Raw genomic sequence first — 21,602 nt, forward strand, 5'->3', positions numbered from 1 at the left:
CGCAGTGGTCTAGTCGTTAGGGCGTCTGACTGCCACGCTGCAGACCTGGGTTCTATTCCCGGGGTGGTCAAGATTTTTCCGGCCTTGTCCCTGCAAAAAACGGCTTCTGAATGGGTATCTGGAGCCAACCCTGGAGGGTAAAAGCGGCCGGAACGTGGTGCTGATCACATCACCTCCAGAATGGTCGAGATCAAGATTGGGCTCTATCCCCACATCCCCCAAATGTGCCTTCATGGCATGGCACGGTGAGATATGCATGGGGTACTTTTACTTTTTCTGTACCTTGCTCCGGGTTTGATACCCGGGGGAGATAGCCGTTCGGATCAAACTTTAAACTGTAGGTTCAGTCCTGATTAACCTAGCTGCTCATAAAGTGAACAAAAATCAAACTCAATCATTCGAATTGTTTTTCGTTCAAGTAATAATGGTGCTTGTTTTGTGATATTTACAAAAACAATATAGAGCAGTCCGGTGCAGATAAACCATCTCACAAATGTAATATAAATATTTCATAAATATTTGTGTATAAATATCTGCATCAATGATTCAATTACTAGAATTTTGTACTAGAATTTGTAATAAGGTTAACTTGTATCTTAACAGTAATTCTTATTAACATTGTGTGAAAACATTTTCATGGGACGCCATTAGTATGATATTGATTTCTAGTTACTCCTATTGTCTTCATCACTGACGATAGCCATTGTTGACGAGAACTCTTCCAAGTGCTACTTGAGTGTTGGCCTGTTTTGTCTAAGCTTAGAACACCAAGAAAGCAACAGAAGCTAGACACGTGTGGAAATAACATGACATCGGCTGACGTAATCCTCGTGTTGTCTTGAATCATTGTGCCTGATCATCCTTAAAGACATTGTTAACACGGTAGTTATAGAGCGATTGAACATAAATATTATATGTCGATAATGCGATAAGAAGTGGATAAATGTTAAAGGTCGTATATTTCGACCTTCTTTGTTTACGCTGCTTTCCGAAGAAGGCAAACAGCAGCCCAGCTGGCAGGCTCTGCTTTTGGAGCATTTACTCAGATCCTTGGAAAGGTTCCTGGACGTCAATGAGTTTGTTTTTCGAATGAAGAACCAAAATAGCCCTTCCGAGCGTTCTCCAAAGCCTCCGCGGTGCTAATCTTTTGCAACTCAAAATACGGCTAAGTAGACGCAGCCGTTTCATGAATATTAATAATTTAAACTAAACAGCCCTTTTCAGGGCCAAGGCCTGCCATGCTGTTTTTAATTAGGCGACACGTGGTCAATCCATAATGTCCCATTGCTGCTTTATCTGACCTGACGAATCCAGAATCTATTATATTTCTCTCCCGTAACTCCGCAATTGTCCTCATGATTTTGAAGCTACCAACGTGGATCAAACTCGGTCCCGCACGCACCAAAGGTAGGAGCTTTAATTCCAGCTACACAGTAGCTTACAGTGAATATTCATAAGTAATTTTAAGTTTGATGTTTTTTCCCCTCTTCTTGCTTTAACTGTCGAAGCGCAGGCAGAGGTTTTGTTCGTCCGTCGTTAGCTAAGTGGAGTTAAACTATGTGCCGGTTATCTCTGGAGCAAGGCCGCGCATAGCTACAGAGAAGTGGAGGAATCGAATGGGCAGAGCGAAGCAGTACACTCTGCAGTTGTTTCCCCCTCCACGCAATCCCATTCCCTCTTACCGTTCATTGGTGGAGCCGTCTCGCGTCACTACTTGCACAGAGACTTGTTTTTGTTCGCTTGCTGCAAAGATAGTCATTACAGAATTTAACTGGTTATGCGGGACCGGTATTATTTTTATTATATTTTGATCAGGACTGGATCGGTAAGGAAACTTTTAAAAATTCAGACGTTCGGAACGGGAAAAGTCGCAACTTTCCGACTAAACAAATACATTTTCTCGACGGGAAATGTTCAAACTTTCCCACACTATGTGGCAGGGTGCGAAATCCCGGGGGAGACGGGGGGAATTCCCCCCACCAACGATCTTGTCCTGAAATTTCCCCCCACCAAACTCTTCCGGGGGGAAGAGATTTTGTTTACAACGAACATAAGCAATTAGTTTGGGATTCGAATATACTTGACTGCAATAATATCGATAACATACAAAAAGAACGGAAAACAAAGATCCTCATCTAAAATGAGACTGAATCCAGCAATCCCCACAACACAGAAATTAGACCGACTTATATCTTCTCCATTTCTCATCGCCTTTCGTTAGCAACCACGAAGTATATAAATATATCAATAAAACATGTAATAGCACTTATATGTGAATTTTATACAGGAAAGTATTATCTTCTTAATGTGTCTTAATTTTTGTCCCTCCTCCCTCACGCAAATTATTGTTCATAGCATCAGTAGTACATCAAGATCTTCAATTTGCAATTACATTTGGAATGAAGGGCAGTCGATATAATATATTGTATACGTATTTTATAATATAATTTGAATATTTAATAATTGGCACATATTTAATGACATTGTATATACGATATTATATATATATATATTACTATAGTTCTATATATATATATATATATATATATAGTGTGTGTGTGTGTGTGTGTGTCTATCTGTCTGTCTGCTCCTTCCCCCCCCCCTTACCAATCTGCAGTGATTTCGCACCCTGCTATGTGATACTCACTAGGACACTTTTTGATGTTGAAGAGTTCCGATTGTGTTTCGATGAAACCTGTTGAACTATAGTAATCAATGCACGAGCATTGCGCAAGCTGTCTTCTGAAAATGGCGTTTCCAGGTGCCTAGTGACGGCATCTAAAAGTCTGCAGTACCCAGTCCCTCTCCAATATTCAATCAAAACCAGTCTGTGCTTTTGTCTCTTGATAAACTGAGGGAACTCCTTGCATCCGGATAGGTCTTCTAGTTTCCTTTTTTGAGTTCATAGGCGTTTGGGGGTTAATGTCTGGTTTGGGAGCCCTAGCCCCTATCAAACTACACCCTAGGTAAACAATCAGTGGAATTCAATTCACCCCAAAATAGTAGTCACATTTCTGCTGCTAGCATGTTATTGCATGGCATTGTCAGGCAGAGACACCGACCAAGGTCGTGTGTAATTTCTACAACCCTAAGTACGTTTGTGTCCGTCAGTTTCCCAATTCCCTGTGTTCACTTATTTGATAATAATAATACGAGTAGCAATAATAGCAAAATTATCCAGACCTCTAACTGATATTATAAGGAGGTTGTTAGCAGGAATATATTTGAAGTGGAGTTAAGGGGGATTTGTTATTTTCTTGTACATTAAGGAAAAATACTATAAAAATTTCCTGAGCATTCATTACTTCCTCCTAATCTTGTGACCTCTACCAGCTTTGAATCTTTTGAGTAAAAAATGTAGAGATATGTTTATATAAAATATTTCTTCACATAACATAAAACTATGGATGTTTGTGACCTTAAAAGTAGTTTTTATATAAAATAGGGCATGCGTGTGTATACAACAGCGAACCAAGAGACGTTTGTCGAGTTATATGCCCCACAGGACTAAATTTTTCTTTAAATGAAGTATGGCTATATATTCCAAAAACTTCATTATACACTGAGTACAGGCAGCAGTGTTTCCATTTTCGATTCCCTTAGTACAAGCAGTCGCGAGGAAGGGCAATTTCTAATGGAAAGAATGTGACCCTAAGTGATTCATTATGAATCCTTTTTAAGCTTATCAGTACATATCGTATTTTAGCCAACTTCTATGCGTCTAATCCTACTTTGTTTAAAAGAAAACTTAAGGCTGTATGGAGGATTTAGCCCCATCAGAATATTTTGGCTCGCCAACAAACACGTGCATGTCTGAAATTTACATTAGGGTTACAGTTAAGACCCTAATAGGAATGCTAACGTAGCATCCTTATCTTGCTCGTGTCAGATATGAAGTTCTGCACACGACAACGGCAACACGACAACTCCCCCACGTAAGAAAACTGATAATTATCAGTTAAACTATTATAATTAATAGGAATGTTGAGGTGATTGTGGCCGGAAAAACGTGTCTGAGTATTGGTTCAAATACACGTATGCCAGGGCTTCAATTTACAAATTCTACATTAATGCAAAACACCCAAATGAAGAATTAAGGAAACTGTTCTGGGCATCCAGAATAGCTATAAGTAAAACCGATATGAATCAATTTTCACCCAGTAACAACAACGAAATACAGCGTGTCCAGATAATATTCACACCAAAATATAATGATAAGGAAATTATTAGCATTAGTATTTTCTATACTAACTAATTGTATATTATTACTAACGCAACGCTTAATACCGTTCTAGTCTCCAGAATGGATAAATTACACACTGAACAGTATACATATAATAACAATGTATACTTGTATTTTTCTTTTTATTTATTTTTGTGCTATATTATGTATACAATAAATAATTGGTTAAATAAGAGAGAATAAAAAGGTGGGGGGGGGGAACCGTTTAAATTCAGGGAAACTGTAGTCCTGATTTATTTAAAGGTTCCAGGATACAAAGCACATATCCTCGAATGTATGTGGGTGCAGGCGGGCTTACTTCAGGTGTCCCCCCTTTTTTTAAATTGAAGGCCATAATTACAGATTTTATCATCACCTTCGGCGGGACATCCCTGTATTTATTACTCAAATATAATATTCCAGATCTGAAATAAACACAATATCACGTTAAAAGTAACGTATACATGCCCATCTGTTCTCCGCCCCAACATTATTTTCAGCCGCCGAATATTAAAACCGCAATTAAGATTGGCGTTTTGTGCGCTCATATCATGGCGGACGAAACCTGAATTTTCCTCAGCCAGGATATCACTTCCCAGGCCCGTACCCAGTAGAGGGGCCATGGGGGCCGAGCCCCTTCGTCGAACTCTGAAATATTATACTGTGAACCTCTGAAAAGCTACGAAAAAAACATTTACGATTTTTCACATTGGGCAAGAATTTCGATTTTGTCTTTGCATAAATGAATGGATTGTTTGTGGAGAGAGACAGGGGCTCCATAAGTCTGTAGTCGGCAACATTGAGTAATTTTATTTGTTATAACCACTGAGGAAAGGGCTATTTCGAAAAGTTGATTTTCTTTTCGTTTCTTTTGGACCATAACGTTAGAAATAAAAAATTGTACAGCAAACGGCAAAGATAATAGTAGGAAAATTGTGCATCACTATTTCCATTATTTTTTTTACTCTGCATCTTGTGTTGTTCTAAGGGATGGAATTCTGTTGATAAGAAGCAGGTGTTGACTTCTGCTTAGTGGCCTTTTTATTTCAATCCACTATCACACTGTAGAAAATAGACTGAATGAAAATAGTAATGGACAATTCACCTACTATTATTTTTGCCGTTGGGTGTACGCTTAGCTCTAGTTGCAATACTACCATAACTCTGGTGGTCACATCTATTACCCCAACAGCATTTCTGACCACCGTGGCGGAGTGGTTAGCACTCGCGCTACGACGCCTGTGCGAATCCCAGCCTGAGCATGGGTGTTCCTTGTGAATGTTCCTTCATCAATTTAATCTTATCACTCATCCTCATCTTCGCGATTAGCCAAAAATGCCAGAAAATGATGTAGAATAACTCAATCAATCCAACACATTTCGGATCTACTCTTTGTTCCACATTTCCCCTCCTCGAAAATAACCTGGATGCGGGTCTGTCCCTTCCTCCACTCTATTACACTCTAACTCGTTGAAATAATCAGAAAACAATATAGCCTGTAAATGCCTAGCAATAGGATGAAGTGCTGAATCCCGGGTTGTGCGCTTTTACTGAACAGTTTCAAGAAATTCCATTTCGCTTGCCAGTAATGTTTAAGTCGGGATGGATCTTAAAATAACAAGATGATTTTCTAGGTACCCAATCCTTGAATGTTTTGGTTCTGTTTTCATGCCTGTGCAGGTCTATGTGGCTTGTTTACAGCTCATACAGTTCCATTGCCAACTGAGTGTCGCTGCCAAAATTCCAGCAGCACCAAAACGCCGTCGCTTTGTTTGTTCGCCACAAGTTTATGAACGACGAGGCATTTCAGCGCTCCCTCCACCTGGCATTACATTCTTTTGGACACCCACTTTTTGGATTGCTGCGAAAACAAATAAACTGCAGGATTTTATTTTCATTCCGACATTTTCCTTTATCAGCACGTATCATGCTCATGCTGAGATAAGTTTTCGTGCCAAGAGTGTAAATAGGGTTCTTTTCTTCGGGATGGAGCCCAGCCATAGATTAAAAAAGCGTGTTGGAAAATTGTTATGGTAAAATAAAACTGAAATAATTTGCGATGTACGTACTTATCGCAATGTATATTAATTGATTACATTTTTGCATTCATTGAACTAACCATTAATAGAATGGAATGTACTTCCGTTTGGAATTTTTAGTCGTTCAAAAGTTCGACACAAACACACACACACACACACACACACACACACACACACACTATATATATATGTCATTAAATATGTGTCCATTTTTAATATTCAAATTATATTATAAAATAACAGAATATTTTATATCGACTGTTCTTCATTTAAAATTCGATTGCAAATTGAAGATTTTAATATACTACTAATTCTATGAACATGAACAATGATTTGTGTGACTAAGGGGGATGGGCAAAAATTAAGACACATTAAGAAGATAATAGTTTCCTATATAAAATTCACATCTAAATTCTATTAAGTGTTTCATTGACATACTTTGTGGTAGCTGACGCTCTGACGAAAGAAGATTAGAAATGGAGAACAAATGGCAAGTCGGACTAATATCTGTGTTTTGGTGATTGCTGGGTTCAGTGTTCTTAGATATTTCTCTTCTTGCCCCTTTCTTTGTGAATGTTCTCGATATTATTCCATTAAATTACTATATTCGACTCCCAAACTTATTTTTGTGATTGTTGTTAGAACAAAAACTCTCCCCCACCTGGAAAAGTTTGATGGGGAGCGAAGCATTCTAAATACTTCCAAAATCACCTATTGGTTTGTAAACAACCGAAATTTCCATTGTATAAATTTATTTTGTTTCGTTCTGTATTAGGTTTAATGGAATGGCGAATATGATAATTTTGATTGTGATATTGTGAAAAATTGTGCTGTGATGGGAAAACACATTGATGCCATTTTCGTCATCAGCATTCAAAATACTTCCAGAATCACAGTATTGATTTGGAAACAACCGAAATTTTCCTTGATTAAATGTACTTTCTTGCGTTGTGATAAATGTGATGTAATGGCGAATATGAGAATTTTGATTGTGATATTTTGAAAAATCCTGTCGTGATGTAAAAACATGGATGTCATTTCCATGATCAGCATTGAAAATACTTCCAGAAACACAGTATTGATTTGGAAACACCTGAAATGTCCCTTTGGTTGCGTTATGTAATAAATGTAATGGCGAATATGAGAATTTTGATTGCGAAATTGTGAAAAATTCTGACGTGATGGGAAAACATGGATGTAATTTCAATCATCAGCATTCAAAATACTTCCAGAAACACATATTGATTTGAAAACATCGGAATTTGTTTCTCAAGATGTCGACCAGTGTAATTAATGCCATCCGTATATCTTGCTATACCCGTAGTAAATCTCTCTAAGTTAAAAACGACACTTGACAGAATTTCCAATTGCTTAAAACAAACTGTTCGTATCCCCATTAAGCAAGGACTTGGAAAGCACGTGAGGTCAATAATACAAAAGACAAGAGTGACAAGGAACAGGAATGAAGCCAAGATTAAAATGTCCGGAAAGTTTCCTCTGGCAAGTGAGCAGAGCAGTTCCCAGTAACCCTTTGGCAAGCTTAATTTTTCAGAGGCCTACGTAAGACCACGTACCTGTTACAGCACGGAGATTCAAACAAGACTAAATCTTTTCGTAGCCTGTACAATCTAAAAATGGATATTATGTAGATCGTTTTCAACGGATGTTGCGAACGGTTCTTGCCATTTATAAGCATTAATGAATTTTGTAGCCAACTTGCTAAAAACATATTTCGGATACGGAAGGGGGATCCTGGCCATATGGTACATAATAATAATAATCATAAATATAAGAGCTAAAAATATAGTGTGAAATAGAATCATATATTCATAGGTATAGCTTATTTATTTTAGAAAAACGCTAATGTTTGTGTTCTACACAAGAAAGTGGAGTCGAGGTTAAATAGCAAAATACAGGATTTAAGGTAACAAGAAAATTTTATTCAATGCATACAAAAAAAGAAATTCGTGATTGTGCATTAATTTTCGTAGACACTGTCCATACAAAATTGACTCATTCCAATGTAAAGCTCCTTAAAAATAAATAAACTTCATGTGAAACAAAGCACATCCAAGTATTTTACTTACCGATTTATTTCTAATTTCTTATTGATTTTTTCTAGACTTCTAATTAACTCCACCTAAACTACTTAAGGATTTATTGCACGATTTTTGTCCTTTTTAAAGTATATTATTTTTAAAAAATACATTGCGTTTTTTGAAACTGATGGTCGGAATAAGTGACTACATCCAACCCTTTTTTTAAGTGATACCGAGTAGAATCGCAAAGACATGTTAGTCTTAAAAATATCAAGTATTGAATTTGCTTTTATTGTTCTTGCTGTGTTAAAAGGGATTTTTTTCCTAGCTTTCAGGCTCATGGCAGTCAACCTTGCAACGAGCCAATGGAAGCCAACAACATGTCTGTTAGGGCTAAACGAGGAAGCTCACTCAAACAGGTAAGAATATGTCTTGTCTTGTAGTATATTCTCACTCTCAAAAACTAATATTTCTGGTAACTAATTTCAAATGGAAAATGATCTGATATATTATTAGTAGGACCCGGGACTTTGTCCTATAAAATTGTAAAATATGTATGCAATTGTCATAAAAAATGTGAAATATGTCATAAAATTAAAAAGTCACAAAAATGCAGAAATATTCTCTGTAAATAAAAAAAACACAACAGTACTTTCCAATTTTTCATTTTACGGCAAGTCAGTATCTTCCGGGAAGATCGACTAGTGTGGGGGGTGGGGTATTAAATTAAGTCAGAATCCCTTTAACCCAGGAATGTAGTGGGAAAGTACTGACAATATCGTGAGGTTCACTGCAATTATCCTACGTTTCATATGCTATTATATCAGATTTACACCTTTATGGAAACTAAAGCATAAATTGGTAGCTCGCTACAGCTCTGGTAAATCTAGACAATCAATACACAAAACAACTTTTTAGGCAGATTTTAACTACATGTATAGAATCTGAAAAATAGCCTACATTTTTTTTGTCAGTACAAGTTACACTAAATAAGTTTCCTTTCCATAATGCACTTACATTTTTTTCTCATTTCTTTTAGGAATACCTCTACACGGTATTAGGCTATCCCCCGTCATTCACACATTTTCTCAACATTTACTCACATCAATTTTTACTATATTCTCGGTTTTTCTTTTTCTGATTACGGACAAACACAGACATCCATGTCCTACCCGGGATTTTAATCCAGGACCTCTGGCTTCGTAGCGCGATACGCTGACCACTCCGCCAAAAAAAGGTCGACATTTGTTCGTGGCATTCTATTCACTCGCACTGCTACACACTGATACGAGCGAGGCTCAAACGAAAAGTGATCTTGAAACTTCCGTACTCGATTACAGATAGAGAAGTGAAAGAAAGGTAATGAAATGACAACAATTATAAGCTGTTTTCTTGTTTACGGTGATTCTCGTGCTAGCATAACAATGGTGGAGAACATTTTTCGTCAATAATGTTCGCACGGCCATCAATTGTGGGCGGGATAAATAAAAATCGGGTATTATTGTTCTGTACTACTTGCTTTTAATTTCTTTGTTCGTAATATAAACTATTCGTTATGCAAAAGGTACAAAGAGTAAGTTATAAAATAATCGATTATATGCAAGACAATTACGAAATTATACAGAAGAATGTCTTATTACGATAAAATTGAAGAAATATGTTGTAAATAAGCGAAATTGGGTAAAATATGTCAAAATATACCTTATAAAGTTAATCTATTTCGGCTGATTTTCATCAGATACGTAAGGATCTCACCCCAGTATTCGATCCGATGCTAAAAAATAATACAGGGAGGTTATTGCAGCATGACACCGCAAGAGCGTCGGCCGCTTGCCGGCCCAGTCATGCAACAGGTGCCGGCAAATTGCGTAACAGATAGCCCGTTACACAAACCGCTTGTTTTGTAATGTTTCCCCTTTTCACAATTATAGTTACAATTACAACTTAATTAAGCACGTACCTTGTCGTAAGGATGCTGGAAAAGGTGTCCTCTAAAATACAAATATTTCTGGCACTTTATTTTTGACATGTAATCTTTCTTAGACACCGTGAGAGCGTCGGCCGCTTACCGGCCTTGTCATGCATCAGGTGCCGCCAAATTGCGTAACAGATAGTCCGTAACAGAAACAGCATCGCGGCGCATAAAGCAAACCGAAAGTGTAAAATTATATTTAAAACTAATAATAATGATGATCACTAACCTTCTGTGTTATAAATGATGTTGAAAATGACCTCCTTCAACACCAATACATTTCCGGCATCTGCGTATGAAATTCCTCTGAACATCCATAAGCTCCTCAGGTGTGATTCTGGCAATTTCTCGTCTTATATTTTCTTTTAAATCCTCTATTGTACGCGGGTTATTCTGATACACTTTGTTTTTTAATGTTCCCCATAAATAATAATCACAAGGAGTAAGATCGGGGCTACGAGAGGGCCACAACTCAGTACTGATAATTCTGTCCTCAAAAATCTCGGCAATAAAATTAAGTGATTCATAAGCAGTGTGAGCAGTAGCAGAGTCCTGCTGAAAAAATGACTGCTGGCATTCAATGTCCGTTAATTGTTCAAAAAAAGGTTGTAGTATGTCTCTTCGATACCTTTCACGATTGATAGTACCTTCATAAAAAATAGGCCCTATTATTCTGTGCGCATTCAAACCACACCACACACCAATTTTTGCAGGATGGAGCGGAACTTCATGCACAAGGTCAGGTTTTTCTGCGCTCCAATAGCGATTGTTTTGTGAAATAACTCGGCCATTCAATTCGAACCAAGCTTCGTCTGAAAATATGATTAATTCTGGATTTACTCTGCCAGCAACAATATTATCCAGCATCCAGTTACAGAATCGAACTCTAGTCGCGTGATCGCGCGGTTGCAATTCATGAACCACTGTAATTTTGTAGGGTTTTAATCTAAGTAATTTAGTGGCATTTCGTGCTGAGGATTTTGAAATGCCTGTTTCCTGAGCAAGCCGACGGAGGGATTTTTTTGGAGTATGTTCAAGTCGTTCACCAATTTCGTCTAGCTTTTCTTCCGTAAGAACACGTCGTCTGGAAACACGTTTCTTAGGTTCAAGAGATCCTGTCTCTCGTAATCTTTTAACGAGGTTGTAAACAGTATGTCTGTCCGGAACAGGATTGCCAGGAAATTTTCTTGCGAATCGCCTGACTACTTTTCTGCAAGAGTTCGTTTTCACGTAAGTATCGTACATAAAAACTCTTTGTTCAAGACTATATTTGTTTGGCGGCATAACTAATGAATGAATAACAATTAACACACGATAAAGCACTAGCACTGAACAACACGAGTACTGATAAACGCAAACCGAAGTGAACACGTCTAAACAACTGGTAGCCGACAGCTGTCGCATTCGCGTAGTATCGAGAGGCTTCTCGCGGCTTACCACTACTCCGATAAGCCGCTGACGCTCTTGCGACATCTGAGGAATTTCGCTTCTAGCGTCGGCTCTATAGACACTGGATGGACCAAATTTTGAGGGAAGCACAACAAAAGACTACTCTATGAGGATATGTAATGCTCCTGCCGCAACTTTGAAAAAAAAAAAAATATATATGGAAATTACGACGTTCAGAAATTTTGCGTAATTACGGGGAAAATAGAACTTTGGGATTTGGCCCCCGTTTCCCCCTGGACTCACAATTGTCGGAATTTACATAAAATGTTGCTTTTTGTTCATTCTTACATTTAGAATTTAAATTTCTTAAAAAGATGCAGTTGTTGAGCAGTTATAGCCTTTTATATTCAGTTTATCCCATAGTAGCAAAAGGGGAAAAGTGCTTATTTCAAATGGCGCTCTCAGAAAGAAAAACGCACACAGTGTATGATCGCTACTTTACTTCAAAAATATTCACACGTTAAAATTAAGTGACACTGTTAAATAATTCGTTTATCTGCGCTTTCGTTTTGCATAATAATGTATACGTAACCTCCCCCCTCGAAAATCTTGGGCACGCCACTGACTCTAGTGTTCAAAAGGATTAATCTTGTGTTATCTGCAAAATAAGAGTCACGGTTTTGTTTATTCGAAGGCAAGACAAGAATGAAAAATTGAATCCTTTATGTTGGATGAGTCATTGCTGTCAGAAGCGATATGGGCAGAAATAAAGTGCCAGAAATATTTGTATTTTAGAGGACACCTTTTCCAGCATCCTTGCGGCAAGGTACGTGCTTATTTAAGTTGTAATTGTAACTATAATTGTGAAAAGTGGAAACATTACAAAACAAGCGGTTTGTGTAACGGGCTATCTGTTACGCAATTTGCCGGCACCTGTTGCATGACTGGGCCGGCAAGCGGCCGACGCTCTTGCGGTGTCATGCTGCAATAACCTCCCTGTATATACCTGTATGTTATAACTAGACGTCGGATTTTAGGTTTTTAACCTATTTTTTCCTTTACAGGTATATAAGAAATAATAACTTATGTCAGCGTTTTGTTAAAAACGCAACTGATGAAGTTTTATAGTGCCTAAAAAAACTGTTTTGCTTGTTAGAACCTATTTTAGGTATATGCGCCTAAATCAATCCTATTCAGTCCTGGATCTACAAGCCGCAAAACAGCGCAGAGCAGGGGGGACAAGTAAGCCTTTAGAGGCCCCTCAGCCATTGACATAGTATAGGCATAGGGTTCATATGGACAGTGTTAAAATTGTAAACATAAACATTGGTGACGTCTTACCCGGTCCCACCCGGAACTTCCGGTTTAGGCCAGTACCCGTTGTTTCCAATGCAAATTCACTGGCATACGAAGTAAGAAATGAGCGCTTGTTTTTATGAATTGTTATTTGTATTTGTCATTTGATAAAGTTCTGCTATGAAGGAGTAGACGTCTAAAATCCATCGGATGATGAACTGCAGAGCAGATTATTAAAAAATGACGTGTGTCTGCTGCCGCCAGTTGTATAGCATACTGCATACTACATACAAGTATCTCATGTACAGTCAACGTCAAAGATAATGGAAAGCAAATTGTCCAGCGCCATTTTCATTACTTTTTTATTCTACATCCTGTGTTGTTTTAAGGAATGAAACTACCTTGGTTCGAAGCAGGCATTGTTCTCTGCTTATTGACGTCATTATTTCAATTCATTGTCATCACATTCTGTAATACAGACCGAATGAAAATGATGGTGGACAATTTGTCTGCTGTTTCTTTCGCCGATGGATGTACACGCACGACGAACTCAAAACGTACGAAAGTTTAGATATATTCAATTATTTTGTAAATGGAAAAGTGAGGGAAAGAGAATTCTATAAAACTAGTGATATTATTATATTATAAAGTATGCTTAAGTGAATCTTTGCGTATGTAAAGAATAAACGTAGTTACTCAGGGGAACAGAAACTAATACAATATATGCAGGTAAAAGTAAAGTTCCCTGTGCATGGCACCGTGCCATGAAGGCACGTTTAGGGAATATGGGAGTAGGGCCCCACATATTATCCATGTCGACCATCTTGGAGGTGATGTGGTCAGCACCATACTGTGGCCGTCTTTACCCCTCCTTCCCGCGTACCATTTCATTTGAGACTGGGTGGACCCTAGAGTCGCTTTATGCGAGGACAAAGCCGTAAAAATTCCGACCATAGATCACCCACACCGTGTTTCCCGCGTGGCAGTCAGACTAGAATCAAATCAGTCTAAAATTTCACGAGAAATGCAGTGATGAAGGTTTCTTTAATCACTGCACTTAACAGTCAAGTTATGACTGCATGATTGTAACAAATGTATCATTTTCCACGTGTGAGAAAACAATGTCATATATATACCACATCACCCCCTTCCTATTTAAAAATGTTGAGTTGAATTCAATATGGCGAACGTCCGCTTGGAACACACCAATGTATTCTCCCTAAGCCTAACCTGTTTCTATCAAGACCAATTGTACCCAGCCTAACTCCTTTACTTTTTATAGGGGGTGCTAACGAAATTTTGAATCACCCTGTAGGCCCTTGATGTGACTTTGTCAACATGAGATCAAGAATTACACATACACACATACTTTATAAATATATAATGTGTGTGTGTGAGGGGGGGCCTTGGCATTATTTTGCGGGGGGCCCAAGACTTGTACTAGATCCGGCAGTGAGCCTATTTTTAGGTTTTTATTTTTAAAGGTTTTATAGGATTTTTATGTCACACAGAGGCATTTGCTTTGTTTGGTAACAAAAAATCCTGACAATCGTGTTTGAAACGTACTCTCTGTCAATTTCCAAAGCTCTAAACAAAGCAAAATGTCTGGTGCCACTGTTACCTGTACAATCCAAAGTAGTCTGATCTGTGTGGTCTTGCTCACTTTCACGTCACTTTGGTGCTTTGTAGCATTCACGCCTTAAAAACTTAAAATCGTTCAAAATTCCTGAAAAATGATTATTAGGTATGAACTATCTTGCATAACTTTGTGTGTGTTGCCTAACCCTACGGCGATGGCAGAAATTACCACTGGAAATTTACTATTAAAATTCACTCTTCACGGTATGGTTAGGCATCAATCTTTTTTCATGTTATCCACAGTCAAACTTCTCAATTTTGTCTGTGAGGATCATCTTATATGCTGAAAATAATCTCTCAACAAAAACATAGTCAGTGGTGCAAACTTCAATGCCGAAATGTTAGTTTGCAAGGCGTGAATGCCACAAAGCACCAAAGTGACGCGAAAGTGAGCAAGACGACACAGATCAGACCACTTTGGATTGTACAGGTAACAGTGGCACCAGACATTTTGCTTTGTTTAGAGCTTTGAAAAATCACCATGGACTTGGAGGAACGTACTTCAGGATTTTTCGAGCCTAACTTTAGATTTTTAGGACCTATTTTAGGATTTTTAGAACCTATTTTAGGGTTTTTAGGACCTATTTTAGGATTTTTAGAACCTATTTTAGGATTTTTAGAACCTATTTTAGGGTTTTTAGAACTTATTTTAGGATTTTTAGAGCCTATTTTAGGGTTTTTAGAACCTATTTTAGAATTTTTAGAGCCTATTTTAGGGTTTTTTAGAACCTATTTTAGGAACCTAAAAATCCGATGTCTAGTTACAACATAAAGTCCCGCCTCCCCGATGGCGCAGTGGTAGCGTCGTCGCCTTGTAATCAAGGGGTTCCAGGTTGAATACCCGGTGGAGGCACATAGTGCTTCGGATCCCACTTTAAACTGTAGGTCAAGTCCCGATTAGCCTTACTATGCATAAAGTGGATTAAAACACCATATCAATCAATCCATCAATCAACATAAAGTCCCAGGCCCTAAATTATTGCTCGTTCCAGTCACATGTAATAGGGTATTAAATTTGATTCTTCACATGGAGTTCTTCACTGGAAAGTAGATCGAACCCTTGCTGCTATTACACGTATCAACTTCCCCATCATTATCTCAAACTTCCCCTAAATAACAAGCCAACTGGATATGTCTGAAAGTTGACATAAAATTTCCCATACGAGTTTAACTCTACTACAACTGCTGATTACCCATGGGAAACTCCATGTGCAAGTGCAGGGGGGGAAGTCATCATATGTAATAGCTTGGATTAGTATTGCATATCAATAATCCATGCGAACAAAAGTGCAGAAAGTTGACAAAATCGTGACTGACTTCTAAATATTGCAGCGTTTAGTTATTACTTTTAAAGAAGATTGTGTGTAAAATTCCGGTAATATATACAGGGGATGGACAAAAATATGGAAACGCCTGCGAAGAATATCCGGAATGCTGTAGCTAATAAGGTGCAGGACCGCCTTTAGCTTCCAAAACGGCCGCATTATCCGTGGAATGGGCAAACAACGAGTCCTGGGTGGTGGATATGGGATCTTGCACCATTCTTCATGCAAGACATAGTCACAATCCTTCTCAGTCTCCTTCTGTCTCTGTCACTCAGTGTACATTTTCGTCTACGCAGGTGTTTATCTGATGATGTCTTTCCGGACACACTATTATGTCATCATGATCTTGGATGGAGTACCTCTCGATGCGCCAAATAACATGGCTACTTTGATAACAGAAGTAGAGGCACCTGCAAGGCGGGCACCAACAATTTGCCCTCTTTGAAACACTGTCAGTATCAACTGCACTGCACGCTATCTACAGTGCAACTGTCGAGTCCGACGGGGTCCTCTCTCACGGCGCAAAACAAAAGAATGTCGCACTGCGTCCGATTTAAAGTGGAAAAATTGCGTCTATATCACCCGTTCTGATATCGTGTTTTTTCCATATTTTTGTCCATCCCCTGTATATATTATATACTTACCTTTAGTGGAAGATCAACCATTGCATAATGGTCAAAGTAGTGAAATAAATCATATATGTGTGTATGTGTGTGTGTGTGTGTAAGAGAGGGGGGGAGAGATTTATTTGATAGAACATGTCAGTACATGTATTACATTAGTAGTTATCTCCAAATATTCTAGAAACATGCATGCATGAAAACAATATATAACATTAAAATGTAGACCATCTAGATTACACAATTCATTGACTGGTGGGAGATTATGCATATTTTACATGGTTTTGCTAATAGGACAAAATTAACATAAATTATAGTGTTGGTATTTTTTAAAAAAATGCATTATTTTACAATTTTTCATTTATTAAGTAAGCATTAAATTAGGCAATAAAATGTTATTTTGTTTGTAGGTGATGGTTGCTTTGATTGCTAACATTGGCACCATCAATACTGGAATGACATTTGGGTTTTCTGCTGTGGCGATTCCTCAGTTACGGGAACCAAATAGCACCATCCCAATTGATGATGACTCAGCTTCCTGGATAGGTAAATTATAAATACCTGTTAATTTAAAAAAATATACAAAATATCATTGAGTAAACTATTCTTTCGCTGTGTTTACTGTGTGTGTGTGTGTTTGTGTATATATCCCTGCACTATATATAAACACGGATCTGGTCTCTCCTTCAAAAAAATCCTGGGTACGGGCTTGCTTGTAACGTCTGCTTTTATCTTAGGAATGGGAAATTTGTACTTACCGAAACTTTCAGTTTAATTTCTCGTAAAGGAGATTAATTCTAGTGTGTATGCCAGTGGTCGGAAGTAACGTGCTACTTGTAGCGTTGCTACTGTAGCTAGCTACAAAATTTGTAGCGGTAGCTGTAGCGGCACTACATTTTTTAAATTGTAGTTGTAGCTGTAGCGAAGCTACAAAATTCCTGTAGTTGTAGCGAAAATTTCGCTACAGCTACATTTTTCTCAGCATTTTGAGGTAATTTTTGTAAGTGGCAACGGCGTCAAAACTAAACGACAATATTGCTTACTTTTGCAAGAGATTCAAAAAGACAAAGTCCATTACATGGAAATACAGATAATCTAGATTATAAATATATTTATATCGCAGGTTATAAATATCTTCGTAATTTATTTCATTAGCAATTGAATAATTCTAATATCCATATAACTAACTGGCATATATGAATATATTCTGGCTGATAGCCATTTCTTTTATCTGCATCACTATTTTGTGGAGAATCATGCCTCATTTGCTACACCACCAGGAAAAAATGCCCCGTTTGCGCCACCCCTGGAACAATCCTGTGGATATCGATGGCATAACAGACAGCAAAATATCGATAACTACTGTGTAAAACACAACTTACAGTGCAAAAACGAGCAATCCATTTTCTACTAATCTGACAAAGCAATAGTGCCAGCAATCAATGGTTCAGTACGTTAACAGCATTGATCATTGTCGGTGTATAGGATCACACCGGCAAGAAATTATTGTTACAAGAACGATAATGTTTCTGGAATTACAATTATTTTCATCATAATGTTAGTTCGCAAATTTTAAAATGACAATATGTTTAGAATACACTGGTTTGCAGATAAGTTTCCTCAATATACTATTTTATCATATTGTAAAAGAACGTATGAGTTATTGACTTTCCTGCAGAAATGACAATTTTCTTTTGTTAAAATACACAGTTTTCAAATTTAAATTTTTTCCTACGTTTGCGTCCCTTTTCTCTAACTTTTTCTAATCATGGCAATGAGGATGCATTGTGTATTTAGTTATGCTCTTATTTATGGCCGTTTTCTGCAACTTTTGTCTAATTGTGAGAATGAGGAAGAATGATGAATGATGAGCAGAGTGGGGAATGGAGGAGCAGGAGGATCCCATCCTCCCAACTAGGCGTATTTCCTAGTTTTTGTTTTGAGTCCACTTTATGCACAGATCAGCTGATCGAGACTGATACGAACCGCCAGGTATCGAACCTTTGAATACAAGGTGACAATTACAATTTCCACTATGTCTTCGGGGAAGCATTTCCAACACAAAAACTTACGTAAAGCATTGCTCCACCTGCATAGGCGCCGACACCATGGGGCTTGTTAATGATGTGGGGGCAGATCCCCTCAAATAATTTTGCTTAAGAGGATCTAATGTATTATTTTGCTTCTCTTGTAAAGTTTACTCTGAATTGTGTCACATGAACTTAACTTTAAACACACATTTGAAATGTTCTAGAGCATCAAATTTGGGGGACTGAGACCGCTAAACCATCAACTTTGGGGGGGGGGGGGGGGGCTATGAACGGAGACAGCAAAACACATGATTTATTACTATATACTAAGTATATAATATTATGAGTATTGTAGGCCGCGGTGGCTCAGTCGGTAACGCGTCTGACTACCATGCTAAAGGTCCCGGGTTCGATACCCGTCCGGTTCAAATCCGGGAACTTTTCTAACTATGGAAGCGACCCCGGCACCCACCCAGCGTCGAATAACATGGGTACCTGGGGGAAACCCTGGGGGGTAAAGGCGGTCAGGGGCGTGATGCTGATCACATCACCCCCACTCACGACCGGATAAAGAAAGTGTGGAGCGTTATCCACACACGCCCTATATTTTGCTCTGATTAATAGAATTTGCTGTTTCATCATGTCCTCGAAAGGCCAACCCTTGTTTTCCCAGAAAACACACTGCATTGACAAGCCTTTTAAGGATGTCCCTGTTCCGCCTCACCTTTTTGATTGTGCAGAGATATTTCATTTTTAAGCTGGTCATCAGGCGCAGTTTCTATTTTCCCCCAAAGCAGCTATAGCTACAGACGATCGTAGATGGTTAACAGACAGTCCGTGCTCGGCTATTCGCGATAAAAATTAACCGATATGCCATCTGGTGGGACTTTCAGGAAGTAGTCTAAGTAGGATATGTTATGTTGAAGTCGTTTAAAGCATGGGGAATATGCGAAAGAGTAAGGTCTACTGTTCAGGTTTTTTTGTGCTCCAAATCGTTTTATGGATCAGGACAAATGAAAATTTATCATGTGTTTCCACCCCGTGGAATCAACAAAATGAAATTTGTAAATAAATCAGGGAAAACGTAATTGATTGACAGATGATTCTGGCATGGGGAATGACACTGTAATTCGGCAAGGAAATTACGAAGAATGCACGAGTCTGCTCACTTTATTTTTCGAGAGATAAATATTATATTGCCATGAAAGTAAAATTTTAAATTGTACTTTATAAACAAAACTTTTTTTTTTCGAAAAGTCATGAAGCGTCTTACCACGGGCGTGGTCTTACCCAATGCAGCCATGTATTATGTATGTGTGAAATTTGGAACAGGTGCAAGTCGAGGGAAGATGAAAATAGTTTGAGAATGAATTAATGTCAAATGTAACCAGAAAATGAAAATGGACATGCTAATGTTGCTCTTTCATTTAGTACGATGTCCATTTTAATGAGGATAGTCTAGTCATGAAATCGTGAATATTATCGAGAAAGAACTGCAACGATATGTTCGCAATTTTCTCCTCCCAGCTTTTCAAGTATAGGTCAATTTCAATTTCTTTATTTTCAAAAATTTCCGAGAACCCCAGTTCCAACATGAGGTGCAGATGATGCAGCACAACTTTGAACAACCAGTGCGTATACATTAGTTTCGTCTGCGTTTTCAGAGATATTTTTGCCTATCATAATTAAATGCTTCATCACAGCTTCACCTTCGTTATAGTTCCTGGAATTCACATCGCATTCGCAATATTTAAAAATATCGTGTAATTTAAACATTTTTACCATACCAGCCATGACAACATGCTGCTGTTTCGTACTACTGCTGAATGTAAACAAAGATGTATCCTACATAGAGAAGCCATATTGGAATCTGATATGACCAGATTCGTGGGTAAAGGGAGAGGGGTAATCACGACTTTGATTTCTAAAATTAACAATAAGCATTCAATCGACACAAAATAAGTTAGTTCCAGCCCTTCCTCCTCCCTTTTGACACCTAAAATATAAATCTTCAACTAACACTTCAGCTCCTGCTAAAAACAAAATTATGAATTATATTGTTTTATTGATTTGGTGTTTTAAGTCCACTTTATGCACAGTAAGACTAATCGCGAATAAACCTAGTTTAAAGTAGGATCCGAACCACTATGTGCCTCCACCGGGTATCGAACCCGGGACCCCTTGATTACAAGGCAATTACGCTACCACTGCGCCATTGGGAGACCCTAATTATGTATTATAGGAATATAGGGTTAGATATGATTCCATATCTAACCTTTCTGTGCATAAAGTGGACTTAAAACAACAATTCAATATTATTAATATGGAGTGGATATTTATAGTGTTCCCTGGGAGAAGAATAAGTATTTTGGTTGATGAAGTTGAAAGACGGCCGTAATTGTGGGGAAAATGGCACAACTGTACCTGTACGTGAAGATTGCGAAGCTAAGTAAATGGGAGATTCTAAAATAACTGGGAAAAAAATGAAGTATTACTTCTTGGATCTTCATTTATCTTGTGAAAATGTACCACTAGCCTTTAGTAAGCCAAAAATGCTTCGTTGGTATTTCTTAATCGTGCGTAGGTCGCGCACGGTCTCTATTTAGTTCCTGTTATGTGGTTTGAATGTCCTAATGATTGTTTTGTGAACATCCTCCCTGTAATGAACACTGTGGTAGTTCATAACCACACATTAGTTAAATCTGCATGTGTATCACAATGAAAACAAACACATGTATAATATTTACATTAAAATATTCACAAACAACAAAGAATATCTGCATGGGCTTACAATAGCTCACGCAAGTCAGAAAGATAATGGAAAGTTGCATAATCACAAACCCAAGAACCTTCCAAGTTCCAAATCAACAACAGCTTCCCTACCACAAATTTATTTTAACAACTATATCTTGAATCATTTATATTTTATATAATAGTGGAATGTAGCATGTAATAGCAATACACTCCAAGAATCCAAGCTATAAAAAATTGAAAAAGTATTATTAAATAAATATGGCCACAGCATGTAATGT

The 21,602-nt window shown here is 37.9% G+C and overlaps 1 protein-coding gene across 1 annotated transcript in view; it reads left to right on the plus strand.

Annotated features, from left to right (window-relative positions):
* The window catches only part of LOC145998687 (facilitated trehalose transporter Tret1-like), a 77,587-nt gene that overhangs the window by 46,174 nt on the left and 9,811 nt on the right, over nt 1–21,602 (plus strand). The window contains exons 2-3 of the mRNA XM_083135156.1: nt 8,629–8,719; nt 16,951–17,086. Of these exons, the coding sequence (XP_082991282.1) occupies nt 8,629–8,719; nt 16,951–17,086 (227 nt within the window). The remainder of the gene's footprint in view (nt 1–8,628; nt 8,720–16,950; nt 17,087–21,602) is intronic.

The sequence above is a fragment of the Lepisma saccharinum genome, chromosome 14 (genome assembly GCF_977018435.1).
Source record: "Lepisma saccharinum chromosome 14, izLepSacc3.1, whole genome shotgun sequence".
Classification (NCBI taxonomy): domain Eukaryota; kingdom Metazoa; phylum Arthropoda; class Insecta; order Zygentoma; family Lepismatidae; genus Lepisma; species Lepisma saccharinum.